The sequence below is a fragment of the Berkeleyomyces rouxiae genome, assembly GCF_048999995.1.
Source record: "Berkeleyomyces rouxiae strain 22BRR77 chromosome Unknown BrBRR77_ptg000005l, whole genome shotgun sequence".
NCBI lineage: Eukaryota > Fungi > Ascomycota > Sordariomycetes > Microascales > Ceratocystidaceae > Berkeleyomyces > Berkeleyomyces rouxiae.
In genome coordinates this window covers 620611-636256 of record NW_027396495.1, presented here as the reverse complement: position 1 = coordinate 636256, position 15646 = coordinate 620611, and the positions used below count along the sequence as shown (strand labels likewise).

General features: G+C 48.7%; 2 protein-coding genes across 2 annotated transcripts; both read left to right on the top strand.

Moving 5' to 3' along the window:
- Positions 1 to 5465: 5465 nt before the first annotated feature.
- BROUX77_005307 (uncharacterized protein) lies at positions 5466 to 7640 on the top strand (the record flags this gene model as incomplete). The annotated part of the gene is made up of 1 exon (XM_073750167.1): positions 5466 to 7640. One exon carries the CDS (start codon positions 5466 to 5468, stop codon positions 7638 to 7640), a length of 2175 nt encoding a protein of 724 aa, XP_073604193.1.
- A 3941-nt stretch (positions 7641 to 11581) lies between these two features.
- BROUX77_005306 (uncharacterized protein) lies at positions 11582 to 12631 on the top strand (the record flags this gene model as incomplete). The annotated part of the gene is made up of 1 exon (XM_073750165.1): positions 11582 to 12631. One exon carries the CDS (start codon positions 11582 to 11584, stop codon positions 12629 to 12631), a length of 1050 nt encoding a protein of 349 aa, XP_073604192.1.
- Between the last annotated feature and the right edge of the window lie 3015 nt (positions 12632 to 15646).

The window sequence follows — 15646 nt, the reverse complement described above, 5'->3', positions numbered from 1 at the left end:
TTATAGCCAGGCTGCCGTCCACTCCAGCATCTGACAATCGCAGACCGGGTCTCTGTTGTTGGTCTTCCTCCTTGTTTGAGTGTCATCTCATGTTCTGTCTTCCCGCCCAATCTAGTCCTATCTTGCACTCCTTGCGCGCCTAGAGCACCAGTGCATGTTTCACAAGTTCCCTGGCCCTAGTTGCCAACCAGCTAGACCGAAAGAGTTCCTGACAGATGCCACTCCATATGCATGTGCATTCATTTGGAAATCACTAGGGATCCACATCGCCAGGATATACTGTACGGGGACGAGGAGCCACAGGGAGGCAGGGCGCGCGAAGGAGTAAAGAAGGGAAAGAGAAGCGAGGACTAACTAGGTGAACTTCAAACACGCGCCAACAGTAGCGTGGTTGGTAACTTCAGCGGGTCTCGGTGTCTGTGGCCTTGCGCTATGTAGCAGGTCAGGGTTCATGAAGCCGGAGACAAGAGCTCACTCATCGTGATTACAAGCCAGGGGTCTATTAACGGCGCCACTGTTGCAAGAGGCTCTATTTTTCCATCAGTGAGAGGAAAGTGAGAAAAGGAGAAGACAAGAAGGCGTCCATTACTACATGCAGCTGCGTGTAAAAGCCCAAGTGTGTGCGACCCGGCAGGATGGGATGGGATGAGACGGGGCCAGTGGGTGGTGAGAAAGCTCGGACTAGTATCATGGAGTTGACTGCAGGTAAGCATCAGACAGATCAAAGCATGGGCTGCCCTTTCTAGAATAGCAACACCGGCCCCGGGTTGACTGCTACATGTGCTTGTTGACCTAAGCCCGCACGACAGGACCAAGTGAAGTTGTGCATCCGTCCTGGGACTTGTGTCATGGGATTTCACCGTCTCATGTCGTCTCCCCTATTTTGCTATTCCTTCTTGCGCCCAGCCCGGTCAGGTCATTGGGAGTTTGTTACGGCCGAATCGAATTCACTGGAGGACTTTGCCAGCGGTTACACGCACTCAACCGGCTGACCTCGCACAACCGCCGTGCTGTTTATAGCTACAAGGCTTACTTTACAAGCATGTCGTCGCTGTAGTCCCTGTTGCCCCCCCCCCCCCCCCCCCCCCCCCCCGTATCACGAGGCATCAGCAACTCTTGGCCAGCTAAGCAACAAGGGTCGTGAGTCTAGGCTCTCTCGCACTCGGCTGGTAAAGTCTGTGCAACAGAGCTTCAACACAAGATCCGGCCCCGGTTATCCCGTCCCTCGTCCCTGAACAAAACAGAGAAAAAGAAAACAGGTGCTGAATAAAACAGGGCAAAAAAGGCGCAAACTTGCAAGCGAGGGTGTCAGTGCGAGACGAGGCCTGTTCTGCTTGGATCTCCCCTTTATAGGCTAATTCTCCACAAACAGCATATAATCTCGTGGCGCCAAGCATGTTGATGAACTTGACAGATGGGCAGGGCAGATTGGGCTTGGCAAGTAAGCTGAGGTTTGAGGTTGAGATGTACAGAGATCACGTAATGTAGAAGGGTAGAAGAGCAGATGAAAGCTTCTTGTTAGCTAGTTGGTCATGTTGGCTTTTTTTTACTGCTTTTCTGCTCCTGTCCGTGTCTTCTCTATAATAGCCTGCTTGCTCTCCTCAGCCGAACATCTGATGCCAGGAGAAAAAAAAACCACAAAAAAAGAAAAAGAAAAAAGGGCCCACCAGATTCACTACTTCTGTAACACTTCAAACCTCACCAAACCACCCCTTGAATTTAACTTTGTTTCTCTTGCTTCAGGAACAACTTTAAATCCCCCTACGCTGTACTTTTACTTTTTCTGTCTTGCGAGTTCTCCTATTCTTTTTCTTGATGCCTGTGACCCTTACTTGTTTCTCGGCTAGGGCCCTCTCTCAGGCCACCAACAAACACGACCTCTGCTTCTGCTGACTGTGGCTATCTGGTTATTTGTACTCATCCATGTTTCTGCGACCGTCTTCGTCTCAGGTGTTCTCCTCCCCGTCCACCTTGTCCTACCCCTGTCACCAAGTTTTCGGCAAAATATGACTCCGGAATGGGGGGTTTTTTTTCTTTTGGGGGCCATAAACCTAAACTGCTTTTGGGGTAAGGGCGAATATGTCAGTGAATCGTTACTTCTCTTCTCTTGTTCTCCCTAGGTTCTATGTTCTCCCTCTCCCTGCCTTTGTATCCCAGGTCGTGGGAACTGTAGGTCTCCATGTGCACGTGCCCTAGGGTCACGTGTCGTCATGTACCCTAGTTGTACCCTTACGCTAACTCAACAACTGCCATGAATATCCCTCTTTACAACCAAACCCACAACTTCAGTTACTTCAAGGAACGCAACATCAGAAACTTTCATATCAGACGAAATAACTTCGCCCTACTCACCCACCCATCGTTAGTCGGCCTGTACACTTATACTTTCAACAAAGCAGCAATTTGACATGGCATCTTTGTTCGCTTCTGCAAGCGCCGGGAAAAAACGCCAATATTGTGTGATTGAGTACAATATGAAACCTGCTAGTATCATGCAAGAACTGAGTCTATTGTCGGACATTATACGGAATTAAGATGAATGGTAGACTAGTGCAGGCCGGAGATGACTTTTTTACAGCCCGCTACGGCTACCGACTTGTGTCCGAGAATTTAGGTAAGCGAGTCGGGTGAGTTGAGACTTTTGGTCACTTGTTCTAGGGTCATACTGTACTGATAACCCTATAAAGAAACGCAAACACAAAACAAACTGGTTTGTAGCATGTTTGTGAAGGCAGGTTCATCTTGTATTTGTATCATCCATAAATGCCAGTGATCTTCTGGCTGGTAATTGACAGATCTATAATGCAACGTTTGCCAAGTCCACAGTCAAGTGAGTGTCATGCGTTGTGCCTGTAGATCTTGTTAGTGCGAAAGGACATAACTAGTTGGTTATTGGGCTCCCAATCTTGCTGAACGAACAAAGCTTCAGTTGTCTTTCACAACACTACTGACACGACCACAATAATCACACTCCAAAAAGCAGGCCTGTTCTTGATTCTAAAGTTACAAGAAGCATTGCCACTTGTCATAGAAATAGGGTTATCGCCAGACACTATGATCCAGCAGGTGTAGTATGACATGCCTTCTCCTTGTGTCCACCAACGAATTACTATCAACCACCAGTTTGTTTGTTTACGCGTTTGAAGCTCAAAACTTGGACTTTACCACAGATGTAGGTTTCACACTTGTGCAACTAACTATATCTTTCTCTACTCCAAAATTTGTACTTGTAGCACCCAGCCGCAAACTCCAAAACACAACCACGACAGCTCAAAACTCGCACCGCCATGGATGGAATTGTGCCGGCGGAAACGGCTTCACCTATCTCTGATGCCGAAGTGGCAAATCCAAAACAACCCTTGTCCAGGCCCTTTTCAAAAGAATCGCCAAAGAAGGTTCCCAGAGAAAGAAACGCCGCTCATGGCCCGGTTTCTACACGTTTCGATTTTTCCACTGGACTCTACATTTTTCTTTTACATGGAATTGGGAGCAGTATTATCTCGGGTGGAATTGGCTTTCTCATAGCATGGTGCAGGTTAATGATGAACTAAAGTCTCTCGAGTCCTATCGTCTGTCAAGTAACCACCCACCACCAACTGCAGAAGCCAAGCTGACTTGTGTAAACTTGAATATTTTAGGTATGTGTACGCATAACCAAAAGGACGATAACCTAGTCCGGTTTTTTTCCTTTCCGCAAACACTCGCCGGCGATGCCTTGTTGTCTATGTTCATACAGATTGCCACTACGTGGGTCATGGAAGCCATCATTGTTCAAATGGATATTCAACAGGGAAGAGTCACACCGGCAGCATTCGTTTCTGAGCCCAGAACTTCCATCGGCCGGTACTTTTTTGCGCTCGATTCGGATAAACACCTCTCCGTTGCCACATCGTGCTAGTTCCACGTAGGCCGCGTCCTGTCCATCGGTTTGTCTGCATGGGCGCTTCTCTAGGGCCCCAGTATTGGTATCATGGCAGCCATCGGAACCAAAGAATCAAGTGCCTTTGATGTGTACTTCAAGTCCAAGTGGACAGGTCCCTTGTTCAAACTCGTGTATGCCACTATCTTGGCCATCTTTACAACGCCAATAATGGCATCGTTTTGGATCTTGCGTGAAGGTTGGGCAAGGCAGAGACAGAGTTTTGCACACAGGCCTACATCAGGAAATGCTCTTGATCAAATGCCTGGTAGTATAGATATTGATTCAAGTCGTGAAGATCGCCAGAGCTCCGAAACTGTATGAAATCGTGGAGCTCATGGTTACTCCCATCATTATGATGCTCATAGCATAGTTAGGTCATTGCAGGCAAAGTAATACATACTTAGTTCCCTGTTGTGCTTTCAACGTCGGCGTAACCAATCTTCCTTCCTACAGCCCTCGGGAGGTTACCTTTGAGGTCGGTCCCCTCCCCTCGAGCTTTTGCTGAGAGTTTTCCGAGGCCAGAACTACGACTACGATGCTATTGCCATTCTTATGAGTTTCCAGGATTCGAGTTCGCATTTACTCCACTTTGAGAGTTTTCCTCGTCGACGATTTACTCCTTTCCTACTCACTCCCGACCCACGATCGCCGACCCTACACCGCCTCAACCCACACCATCTCGGGGTTCTTTCCCTCTACAACTCAGAACTGTCTTATGGAGGTTCAATGGTTCTTTCTAGCTCGTCTGCATTTGTTGACCAGGAGCTCTACGATCTCGGACCAATCGTGGCTTCACTGCGGGGCACCGACGGGGCATGGCAGCGCTTAGGAAACCGTCGTAAGTGTGTTGGTCGAATACCGTCCAGGGGACCTATGGTTTGTAGGAACAGTGAAGAAATTTCTGAGGATCTTTCTGAGGATTGATGTGACAAGGAATGAAAGGGTTTTCGAGTTTTCCCTGGCCAAGTATCGAAAGGGCACCCTTTGTTAAAGTGCTCCAAAGGGCCCTCGTTCTTTGCCATCATCATGTAAATAGTGCTTCCGTATCGTATCTAGTTCTACTATAGTCCGCATGTCCCTGGTGGGATGGACAGGAGACACGTTCTCCCCCGCGTGACTCTAAATGCAACTAACTCATCAACCAGTGTTGGCATATCGAGATCAGGGTTCCACGAACGCCACAACATTGCAAAGTTACACAGTAAAATGTGGCTGAGAAGCCCCATATAAAGATAAATGATAACGCGTCGTCGCTGACCCAAACCTCTGGTTGCCAAAAACATGACTTGCTGAGTAAGCCAACCTCAACACCAGTCTCAATTCGGATCCAATGGTTGGTTTTACAGACTTCCTTCAACACCTGTCATCAATCGCCATTACTTGTCAGCTTCTCGTTCCTAGCCTTTTGTTATCCCTATTCTTTGTCGTATACTGTGAAAGTTTTCAACAACATTCGCATAACTCCGAGGCACTTTGTCCCACGCACAACTCGATCTTTCAACATCGCCATCTCGCCTCCATTCGGAACCCGAGCTACGACATTATGGCCGCCAGAAAAAGAAACGGCGCTGGCCCTAGTAGCGACGAGGATGACCAAGATCGGATCTTGCAGAATATGATTTCAAACGACCAATCCGAACCCGAGTCTGGAAGCGAACCGGAGCATAGCGAGAAAGAGAACGACGAAAATGAGCACAGCCAAGGCGAGGATGCAGAAAATTCGGGAGAAGACAGCGATCTTGAAGAAGACGACGAAGCCTACCGACGCAAGAGAAAGAACAAAAAGAGATCGACAGCCGCGCGTTTTTTCGATGAGTCTGCATCTGACGACGACGAATGCAGTGTGGATGGAAATTCGGGCCTTAACGACGAGGACGACTCTAGCGAGGATGGAGATAAATTCCATAGGCTCTACAACTGGGGCTACGGCTCTGATGAAGACCCATGGGATGTCGTTGAAGTCAATAATCCCCCGAGTCCATTCCTGAAGAAGCTCCGCGCACAACGTGAAAGCCAAGCCACGCCTACGAACCAGTTGCCAATCACATGGACGGGAAACCGCCGACTCACGAAAAAATCCTTCACTCGCTTCCAGGAGCTCCCTTTTGAACTACGCCTGCAAATATGGGAGTTGGCTTTTGATGAAATCAAAAACACCCCGCGCCTTCTTCCTGTCCATTACTCGCCTCGCTCGAAACCGCGGCTTACCCAGGCTCCTGAACTGCAAACATTCACTGCAGGCTTACGAGTATTCATGTCCATCAACCAAGAGACCCGCAGTATTGGCGCAGAGAAGTTTCCCGAAACTTTGATCATCGACGGTTATGGCACGCTGCGCTTCAACCCTTCCAGAGATGTTGTTTGGTTCCAAGCTGTGCGCTCGTATTACATAAAAGATGAAGGGGCATGGCCGGTTATCGATGGAATTTGCGACAAGATTGAAAACTTGGCTTTAAATACTGACGACCTCTTTTTCAACCGATACCACCTTCGAGGCGGCAACATGCTGAGACCATTGTTGTTCTTCAATAGCTTTTCAAAGCTGAAGAACATATTTCTAAATTCTGAGCTCATAAAAAATCCCGTAAGGGTTTGCGACTGGATGCAATCAGATCTTTCAGTGAATATACGAAATATCACTGCTGAATATACAGGTTACCAGGTCAAAACACCATTTCCGACAATTTATAGCTTCCCCGACATCTGGAATGCTACCGAAACACTGGCCCCTCGAATTTCTGGTTGTCGCGCCGCAATCTTTGGGGATATTTTTGATGAATTTGTTAGTCTCGCAGAAAGCCTGGCTGAACCGACAATCTTCCCTGAGAAACCCCAATTTGAGATGCTTGCCCAGCTAAGGTTTTGGCCTCTGATAACGAATGATGACACGATATGGCCACCATGTGTGCAGTTTGAGAACCACTATGGTGGCATGCCAAGGACGCCTGACGATGAATATTCTATCAGGATGCCACCTTACTGTAATGTGCCCCGTATGCATCGTTGCCTAGGATTATCTTACATCACTCACGGGGATGATGATAGCGATTATGGAGGGGGCTATCTGTCCGGTTCGTTTACGTCCAGTTCAGACTTTACTGACGAGGACGATATGCTTCTTCCTGAGTCTTCCAATGATGACGCGGCAGCGGTGCAGTATCTCTTGGGAATTGTATCAGAAAACCGTGGATCCGAAGAGGAGTATGAAAGCGATTTCATCGTAGGAGATGGCGAAGTTGAGTTTGACGAGCACGCTGGAGATTCACTGCTGGATGACGACGAAAACGACGACGAGGACAATGACGAGGACAACGACGACAACAATGGCAGTGCTTTGTCTGGGGTGCCACGGCCCATACCCAATTGGGAGTTGGTGGACACAGGCTACGCTGGAGTGACGGTATACCGGCAGTTGGTCAATGAAGAAAGTTCAGCGGGTGCAGGCCACAACGACGATGATGACGATGACGACGATGAAGAAGAGGAGGTGGTACTGGTTTCCAGACCACGCAATAAAAGACGGCGAGTAATATGTGATGAATCAGATGAGGAGGAAGAGGAGGCTGGTGGCTCAGGTGCCGATGAAAGCGCCGCGAGCAATACAAAGAACAAGGCCGGCCCCGACGAGTCAGACGATGAGCAACATCACGAAGACAAGAGGCATAGACATTCACCTAAACGTCCAAGGATTTCCGATGAGAGCGACGATAGCGAATAGGCCATGCTCGTCTCTATCGACATGACGTGATTTACAAATGAACGACGCTACATATTATTACATCTAGTTCCTCTAATATTTCCTCCATATAAAACGTGGTAGTCGCCAAGATATGCATCGAATCAAGATTTAAAAGAAAGCCATCCATCTACCCATCACTTTTACTTTCTTGTGTTGTGTAAACGTAGACATGATACTCACATAAACATGTGCCACAGTGAGGCGTTACATACAGACGCACTAACAACCACAAACAAGCCTCAACACAGCGGCGTAGATTCATGCACACATGGTGAACAGCGGAAACAAAAGCCCGCCAACATGGCCTCTTGACGCTTTGAAACCGCTCTAAGGGTCGATGAGTGACTAAGGGTTTATATGTCTCACGAAGTCCATCCATCAGACCACTGGTCGCTGATAAGCCCTGCCCGCTACTTGGGCCAGTGTGAGACGGCGCCAGGCTATGTACGGACGGGACGCCTCCGCCATCGTCAATTGGGGAGATTCTAAAGAGGGCGACAGCTCCGCTGCGGCGGGCTGGGTGAGACGTGGGTGAGTCTAGCTAAGACAGACGTGCATGGGAGCTGCAGCTGTTGTCTGTGCGCAACTGGGGCTGGGCGTTGTTGGCTGCAAGTGCTTGTCATTGCATATGCAGACTATTACCTACTACCTACTTGGAAGTGGTGACTATGTACACATGTAACTACATGAATGAGCCGGGCGATGAGCGTGGGCGGGTTTCTGGTGGCTTGGAATAGCAAAGGGCTGAGATGACGAGTACCAAGCTGTGATATGATGTACATCCCACGCACAAGTAGTCTCCTACATCATGGGCAAAGGGCTGAGAGCTGGGTAGATCTTGGGCGGAGTTTCAGAATCGGCATGTTGTGATTTGCTTGAGTCTATACATACTAAAGGCCTTGTCTAAAAGCAGCTAGAAAATTGCGATGGGCAGTTGGACAGAGATCTAGACCAGCAGCGGATACTTGTCGCTCTAACAAAAGAAATATGAGAGACAAAATGACAACGTGCTCACGACTTGCACAATAGCATCCACATATGTATGTATGTGCATGTGTGTATCCTCCTCATGCGAAGCAGAGCGGGGACTGGGCGTATCATGAGGAAGTCCATTCATGGCCCGGGGACTATCAAGATACTTGCGACCCTTCCAACCAAGGACCTTGAGAGCTGGCTTTCTCTGGGGTGAATACACAAGACCATACGATACGCATGGCGGGAAGGTAGACAAAGCTAGCTGGGGCGGTATAAGAACCCATTTCTATGTGCGCGTCTTTGCTTGTATCGAGATATCTTGTGCCACCTGTATATCGGTACCTGTTACCTTGAGTGTTCCACACAGCTTGGAATAGAAAGTCTATAGAAAACATTGAATGGCATGGGCGAAGTGAATGAAGGAGGGTACCTGAGAAAGAATCTGGGTCGACGAGAAAGCGTTATCAAAGGAATTACAGTATGTTGCAACTGGCGCGAGGAGATGCACAGGACGGACTCTAGGAGACCACAAGTACACCATGCCTGTATGCAAAAATATGGACGGCATGAAAAGCAGACGGCATAGGAACAAACGTCTGCGTGTTTTGACGGGTGTTTTGAGGGTTCTCTTATTCTTTTATGCAGCGGCGTGTACAAGTAGGCATCTTGTGGCTAGAACAGTGGGAGATTTGAGTTTGATAAGCAACGCAACTAAGGCAAGACAGCTTGCACGAGGAATAGAGACAGATGGAATAGTTTACGGAAAGCAATGTGAAGGCAGTGAGTTTGACTTGACAGGCCTGGCAGATTCGGAAAGCCGGCAAGAGTGGAAAATAAAAAACAAAAACCAGGTTCGGGATGTGAAGATCGGCAACATAGACTGCCGTTTGGGCGAGGGTTAAGTAGGGTTAATAGATCTGGGCCTAATTATACACAGCATCATCTGAACTCTGATGCTCTCAGACGTTTTTCATCTGCTTTTCTTGGAAATGGGCCCGATTTCAGACTAGATAATCCAAGATTTGTTGGCTCTTGGACAGACAAGGGTAGCCTTTCCAACAGGCTTAAATTACCGAGGGGGTTGTTCAGAGCAAAGGGTGAAACTTGGCTGAGGGAGAGAGAGAGATATGAGGGGAGGGTCTTGACTTGAGCCTGTGGGTTCTCCGGCGCAAGAACAAGCTAGAAACATGGGACGAAGCAAGCGATAGAAATAGAGCTCCGGCGGGTTTGATTAGATGCTCACGATTGTAGGAAAGTGAGAGCCCGAGGGCTTGTCGAATAACTGACTGGCCGGGCATCAGTTGACGCACAAAAGCAGAAGAGAACAGAACTCAAACACTGGTGCAGAGCAGGTGGCTCCTGTTTCTTGTTTTGAAAGCATGAATTGTGAAAGCACGTTGTGTGTATTGCATAAGAATGCTTGTAGGACTTGCCCTTGTAGCCCAGAAGAAGCTAGCGGGCACCCTGGGCCTTGGCTGCCCGGCGTTTTTTTCTTTTTTTTTTCTTCCTTCGTCCCAAGGCTCATCTTATTCTTGTTGTCCTTTCCCTGCTGCCACTACAGAAGCAATAAGGCCGTAGCAAAACGAAGGCCGCCCTTTTCGGGCGATGGACTGCAGAATGGGCGGGCAGTGCAGTGCAGGAATCGCATAGTAAGCGGGCGCTGAGTGTGACTTTTTTGTTCATTTTTTGGGGCCTGTTGGCCGGATAAATGGTTGAGGTTGACCGGACGTTGCCAAGCCTGCAAGCCACTCACTTGCAAGGGCCAACATATCGCGGCCAGGTTCAAGTTGTGCATCTACAAGCACTTACTATCTTAGCGGGTGGTGCTGGGCTGTACGCCTTGCAGCTAAGCGGGACCAAGTGCGGCTGCTCGCTTGCCTGACGGGCTTGTCGTGTTCTTGACGGCTAAGCTGAACGACATGAAGTGAAGGGCGACCAAGACCCGCCAAAGTGAGGCAAAGCATTGTTCTGGCGAGGTCGCATATAGTTTCACATGTGGCCATGGTTCTGGAGAGGAGAGGGGAGGGGGGACATTGACAGGCAGACCTGGGCTTGGTTCTGGACAATAACAACGGGAAAAAAGATGGCTAGAGTCACAGTAGAGAGAGGTCGTTGTCTGTTTAATTGGCCTTTTACAATGTCCCGGGGAAGTGAAAGAAAAAAGAAAAGAAAAAAATGCCAAAGTTACCAGGCCTTTTCATAGATTATTGATCTGGGTCAATTTCTTTCCGTCCTCTCAAGTCCGCCCGTCCGCCCGCTATTATAGATTTGTGCCTGTGTGCCTTCATCCCTCGCCCCTTCAGCGTCGTCTGACGAGTTCTGCGGCGTGTTTCGTGATTTTCATTCGCTATTCCTTTTATTGCCTGGCATCTTTCGCAGGGCTCCCTTCCAGTACTGACCGGCTGCATGACTGCTCGTTAACACCAAGTGCTCTTATCACCTTCGCAGATCCGCGAATATCTACTCTTTGTTGTCCTTTCGTTCCTGTCCCCTGCTTCTCCCTTTCCGTCTTGTGGCTCCCAACGTGGCTTCGCATGGTCCTCTCCTCTGGCAGGTCTTGATCTCATGATCCCACGATAACCCACTTGCTCTCTCGTTCTGCTGCACCTTTGCTTTGTTCCTTTGCTCTATTTCTACTTCCTCCCTCTCTTTGGGGCGGTCATCTCTGTATTGCTTGTTCCTCGAATTATAGCAATAGCACCACATCATTTGTGCAACCTCAGCACCGCGGCTATCCGCATTTATATGGCCTTGAACTGCTCCGAGCGTTCTGCTCCCGTCTTACATATATCCTCTGATTAATCTGCAACCGATGAACAACGACGATTCGCTCTTTGCTACGGACCTGTAAATCTGGACCCTCTCGATTCACCATCTTCGGCCGCACAACTATATTTCACGACCTTTCTATACTTCATACCGCATTCCACCACCCACCCATCGCCATGAAAGCAATAATCCTTCTTTCTTTGCTTTCCAGCCTCAATGCTGTATCAGCGCGCTTCAACAATGACTTTAGCTCATATCCGACTGGAGCTATCAACTGTCTTGAACAGTCCGACAATCACAGCGGCTGCAATGGTGAAACCGTCGCCATCATGAACGCCTGTCTATGCGGGAACGGCGGTGGCTTCATCACCAACACGGCTAAATGCATGGCGGACGCCGGCACCACTGGCGATCTGACCGCTACCTACAGCGTGCTCAAGCTCAACTGCGATGGCAGTGACTCTGGGATTGCCGTCAGCGAGAGCGAGTTCCTTGCTGCTGCCAGCTCGAGTGGCAGTAGTAGTGGCAGTAGCTCGGGGACTACCTCTACGTCCTCCTCATCAACGCAGGCATCCACCAGCTCCGCAGCGACCGACACTATCGATCCAGTAAACCCACAGTCAACATCAAGCTCCATCGCCAGCACCACGTCCTCGCCCACCGGCCCGGCAACAACGTCTTCCGAACCGTCTCCATCGTCGTCCTCCGGCGGCCTCTCCACTGCTGCCATTGTCGGAATCGGTGCCGGTGTTGGCATTGCTAGCCTCATCGCCATTTTAAGTATCGCCGCCTTCATCATCCGCCGCCGATCGCAGCAAAAACAATCTCCGCGGCCAGACGAAGCCGCAAACCCCATGCTCGGCAGCTCGACCGACTACAAGCCCCCGCTGCCGCAGCCTGGGAGTGTCTACACACCGTCGCCTTTGGACTCTTCGCCGGCAGCTTCCATGGCCAGCTGGGATCGCACGCAAGGCTCGTCTCCGTTGCCCAACGCATACATGGTCAATGGTCAGTGGGTGCAGGCTGTACCTCCGCCGGCATTTGTCCAGCAGCAGCCGTCGCCCGGCTCGCAAGACTCCAGCCCATATGGCTATGTGCCATCTGTCAACTCCTCACCCGTCGAAGTTCCGGCCCAATCGGTCATGTACGAGCTGGACAGCATGACAATGAGCGTGCAGGAGGTACATGGCTCGCAAGAGTTGGTACATCCGCGGGCTAGATCATAGCCAGCTTCTTTGATTTTGTTGTTTACCTTTTTCCCCTCCTTTACCTCCCAAAATGATCCGCTTCCTTGTCTTTTTGTCCATGCTTTCTGACGTCTATATACTGGGTGGATATTCCCAAGCACTGGGTTTGGCGTTTTTCTTTTTCTTTTCTGTTCTCGTCTCTTTGGACGAGATATTTGCATCGTATCTTACATTTACATACGGTCTTCCCCGGATCCTTTTTCTTGATATCTACCTTTGTGATGTCACTCTGCTTCATATTCGCAGAACCTCCTTTTCACTTCTCGGCCTTTCCTTTGTTGGTATACACCATGTACGAACAGCATCATTTATAGCATTTGAGCCGTTCATAATGTTTTCAAGACTTAATTTAAATAATATAAAGCAAATACTAATGTATATGTGTCTAACATTATGGTGCCGTGATACTGTGACATTATGTTTGAAAAATTGTGATATCACTGTTACGAAGTCTTACTACTACAAAGGTAGACAAGTTTTCATGATTGTAGTGTTTATAGATATAGAAGACCTCAACCTACCGACCTTGAAAAGCCAGATAAAAAGGTCTTCAAAAAGGAATTACTAGTAAATCGGTTGCCCTACGTATGACAAAAAGTAACTAAATGTAACTAAATGGCAATGAACAATTGAGAAAGCAAGACACGACCGACATCCAGCTGTTATTGGATACCTACTGACATGACATGTACCGACATGATTATAGCCTCCAAAATCTTATGGTCTTATTGGAACAACTATTATGGAGGGATTAGGAAGATCCAAGGTCTCGGAGGATCTTCTAGGTTTCAAAGCCTGAAGAATATCACCATCTTCTATCGGGCGAATCAGCTTGTGAGGAAAACTAGAAGGTACATCATCAAGCCAGATACCGACGAGGTTAATCGAGGAACTGCCATTTATTCAGTTATTTTTAGAGTCTCACGGGGGAGCGTGTGACTCCCGCCCATCCCATAGGGGACATGTGGACTATAATGAATCTGGATACAATACGAGAGTACTATATCTCTATGTACATGATGATGTCAAATACCGAGGCCCACTCGGAGGTGCTTTAACAAAGGGCGACCTTTGGATACCTATGGCAGGAAATGTCACGAAAAGCCTGACACCCATCGTCACATCACTCCTTGGAACGTTCCGAAGAACATTCTTCATTAGTGCCGCCGGCCATATATAACCACCGTACGGTGTTTGTTGAACACACTCACTCCTGTTTCGGAATGGCTGCCGCAAGCCGTGGTGCCCCGCGGTGAAGCCATGATTTGTGCAAGTTCGTAGAGCTCCTAGTCAACAAAGACAGGCGAGCTGGCAAAGAACTGTTGGCCCTCCAAAAGACACTTCTGAGTTGTAAAGGGGGAGAATCCCGAGATGATATGGGTTGAGGTGGTGAGGGGTCGGCAATCATGGTTCAGGAGCAAGTGAAAGTGGTGAATCGAGGAACTCCCCCGTCGTTGATGGACCATTTGTTACAAATGGATATCATCTGTACGGGATCAATCCGGTGATCTAACACCTCGTTTCGATGGAAAAGTCAAATGTCTATGAAATATAAAGAGCTTTCAGTTGACCTCTACATTGGAGTTTCGTGGTGACGATGTGTGTTTATATACGCAGTGGTACAACAAGTCTCGTCTTGTGCTTCTTTTGAAAACGTTTAGTCTATACTAACTTACAATACTGCTGCCTGGTGAACAAGAGATATACTTGAGAGATTTAAATACTGGCTCAAAAATCATTTAGAATGAAGTTATTGTGCGTTTCTGGTGGTGTTCCAACCCAATCTCCACCGTCATTCCTGAACCGGGATATTGTTTGTATTGCCTAACAATAAGTTCTAATCTCCGTTGCCGTTTATCATGGGCCTACCTGATCAATGTCGGCGAAAATATCTACAGAGCTTTGAAGCAACATCCGTGCTAGCCACTACGATACAACTACCTATCGCCACAAAAGTCGCAGAGATAGGGGCTATATCCAACTTATTTGCTCTCACCGCTTCGAACTTCTCTAGATATCTGAATGCCTGCAGTTGCTTCTTCCGACCAATCCGAAAATATCGGCAATGTAAGAAAAAGCATGGCAGACAAACGTCAGGCTGTTGTTCACGTTCAAGTCTTAGGAGGCTTTGAGTTTTATAGGTCATGGCAACTATGCAGGTTAATCCAGAAGTGAGGTGTCGATGCAGAAACCCCAAATATAGTTGGAATAAAGTCCGAATCTACTTAGTTCTGCAAGAACAGGTAACCGTAGTGAAATCGGTCGTTACAATGAATTCACATAGTCACGATAATTTTGTGTTGTAGTTAGTTGGATTACTATTACTTTGGACTAGGGTTATTTCTGATAGTTATAGGGTCTGACTTACATGTAGTGTGCCCACGAAAGGACAAGGAGTCTTTCGACAGAGCGGCATTCTAGCGGAAATGCGCCGGGCGCAGCATCGTATACTCCGACGGTTCGATGTCCGAGGACGGGTCCGTGGGCTGGGGCTTCGTCGTCACGCAAGGCGGCCTATGCGTTACAGAAGGCTCAGACTCCCTTGGCTCCAATCACGAGGTCTACGACGCGGAGGTTATGGGCGCCCTGGAGGGGCTGAAGGCTGCATTCCGCTGTGCGGCTCCCCACCTCGCAGACAATTTGTACTGCATTCTCGACAACCAGGCGGCCTACGAATGCCTCCTGCCAGGCTCCGACCCCTTGGACTCCAGCCAAGCACATGTATCGGAGTTCCGACGCCTCGCAAGCACATGGCCCCACCGACACTACTGGCCGCATATCATCGAGGGATGCGCCACACCGATCTGAGTCCCTGGACATGTAGAGATCGAGGGCAATGAAAAAGCCGACAGTCTAGCCAAAGCCGGGGAGAGAGGTACACCGAATAGGCTAGGGTAACGCTGCTCTGGAGTTCTCCCCCCACCTGACGTACAAGATTGTTTTCTGCTTCTGCTTGGCTTCTAGTTGCCTTCCTTGCTTAATTTTTCCTCTGTA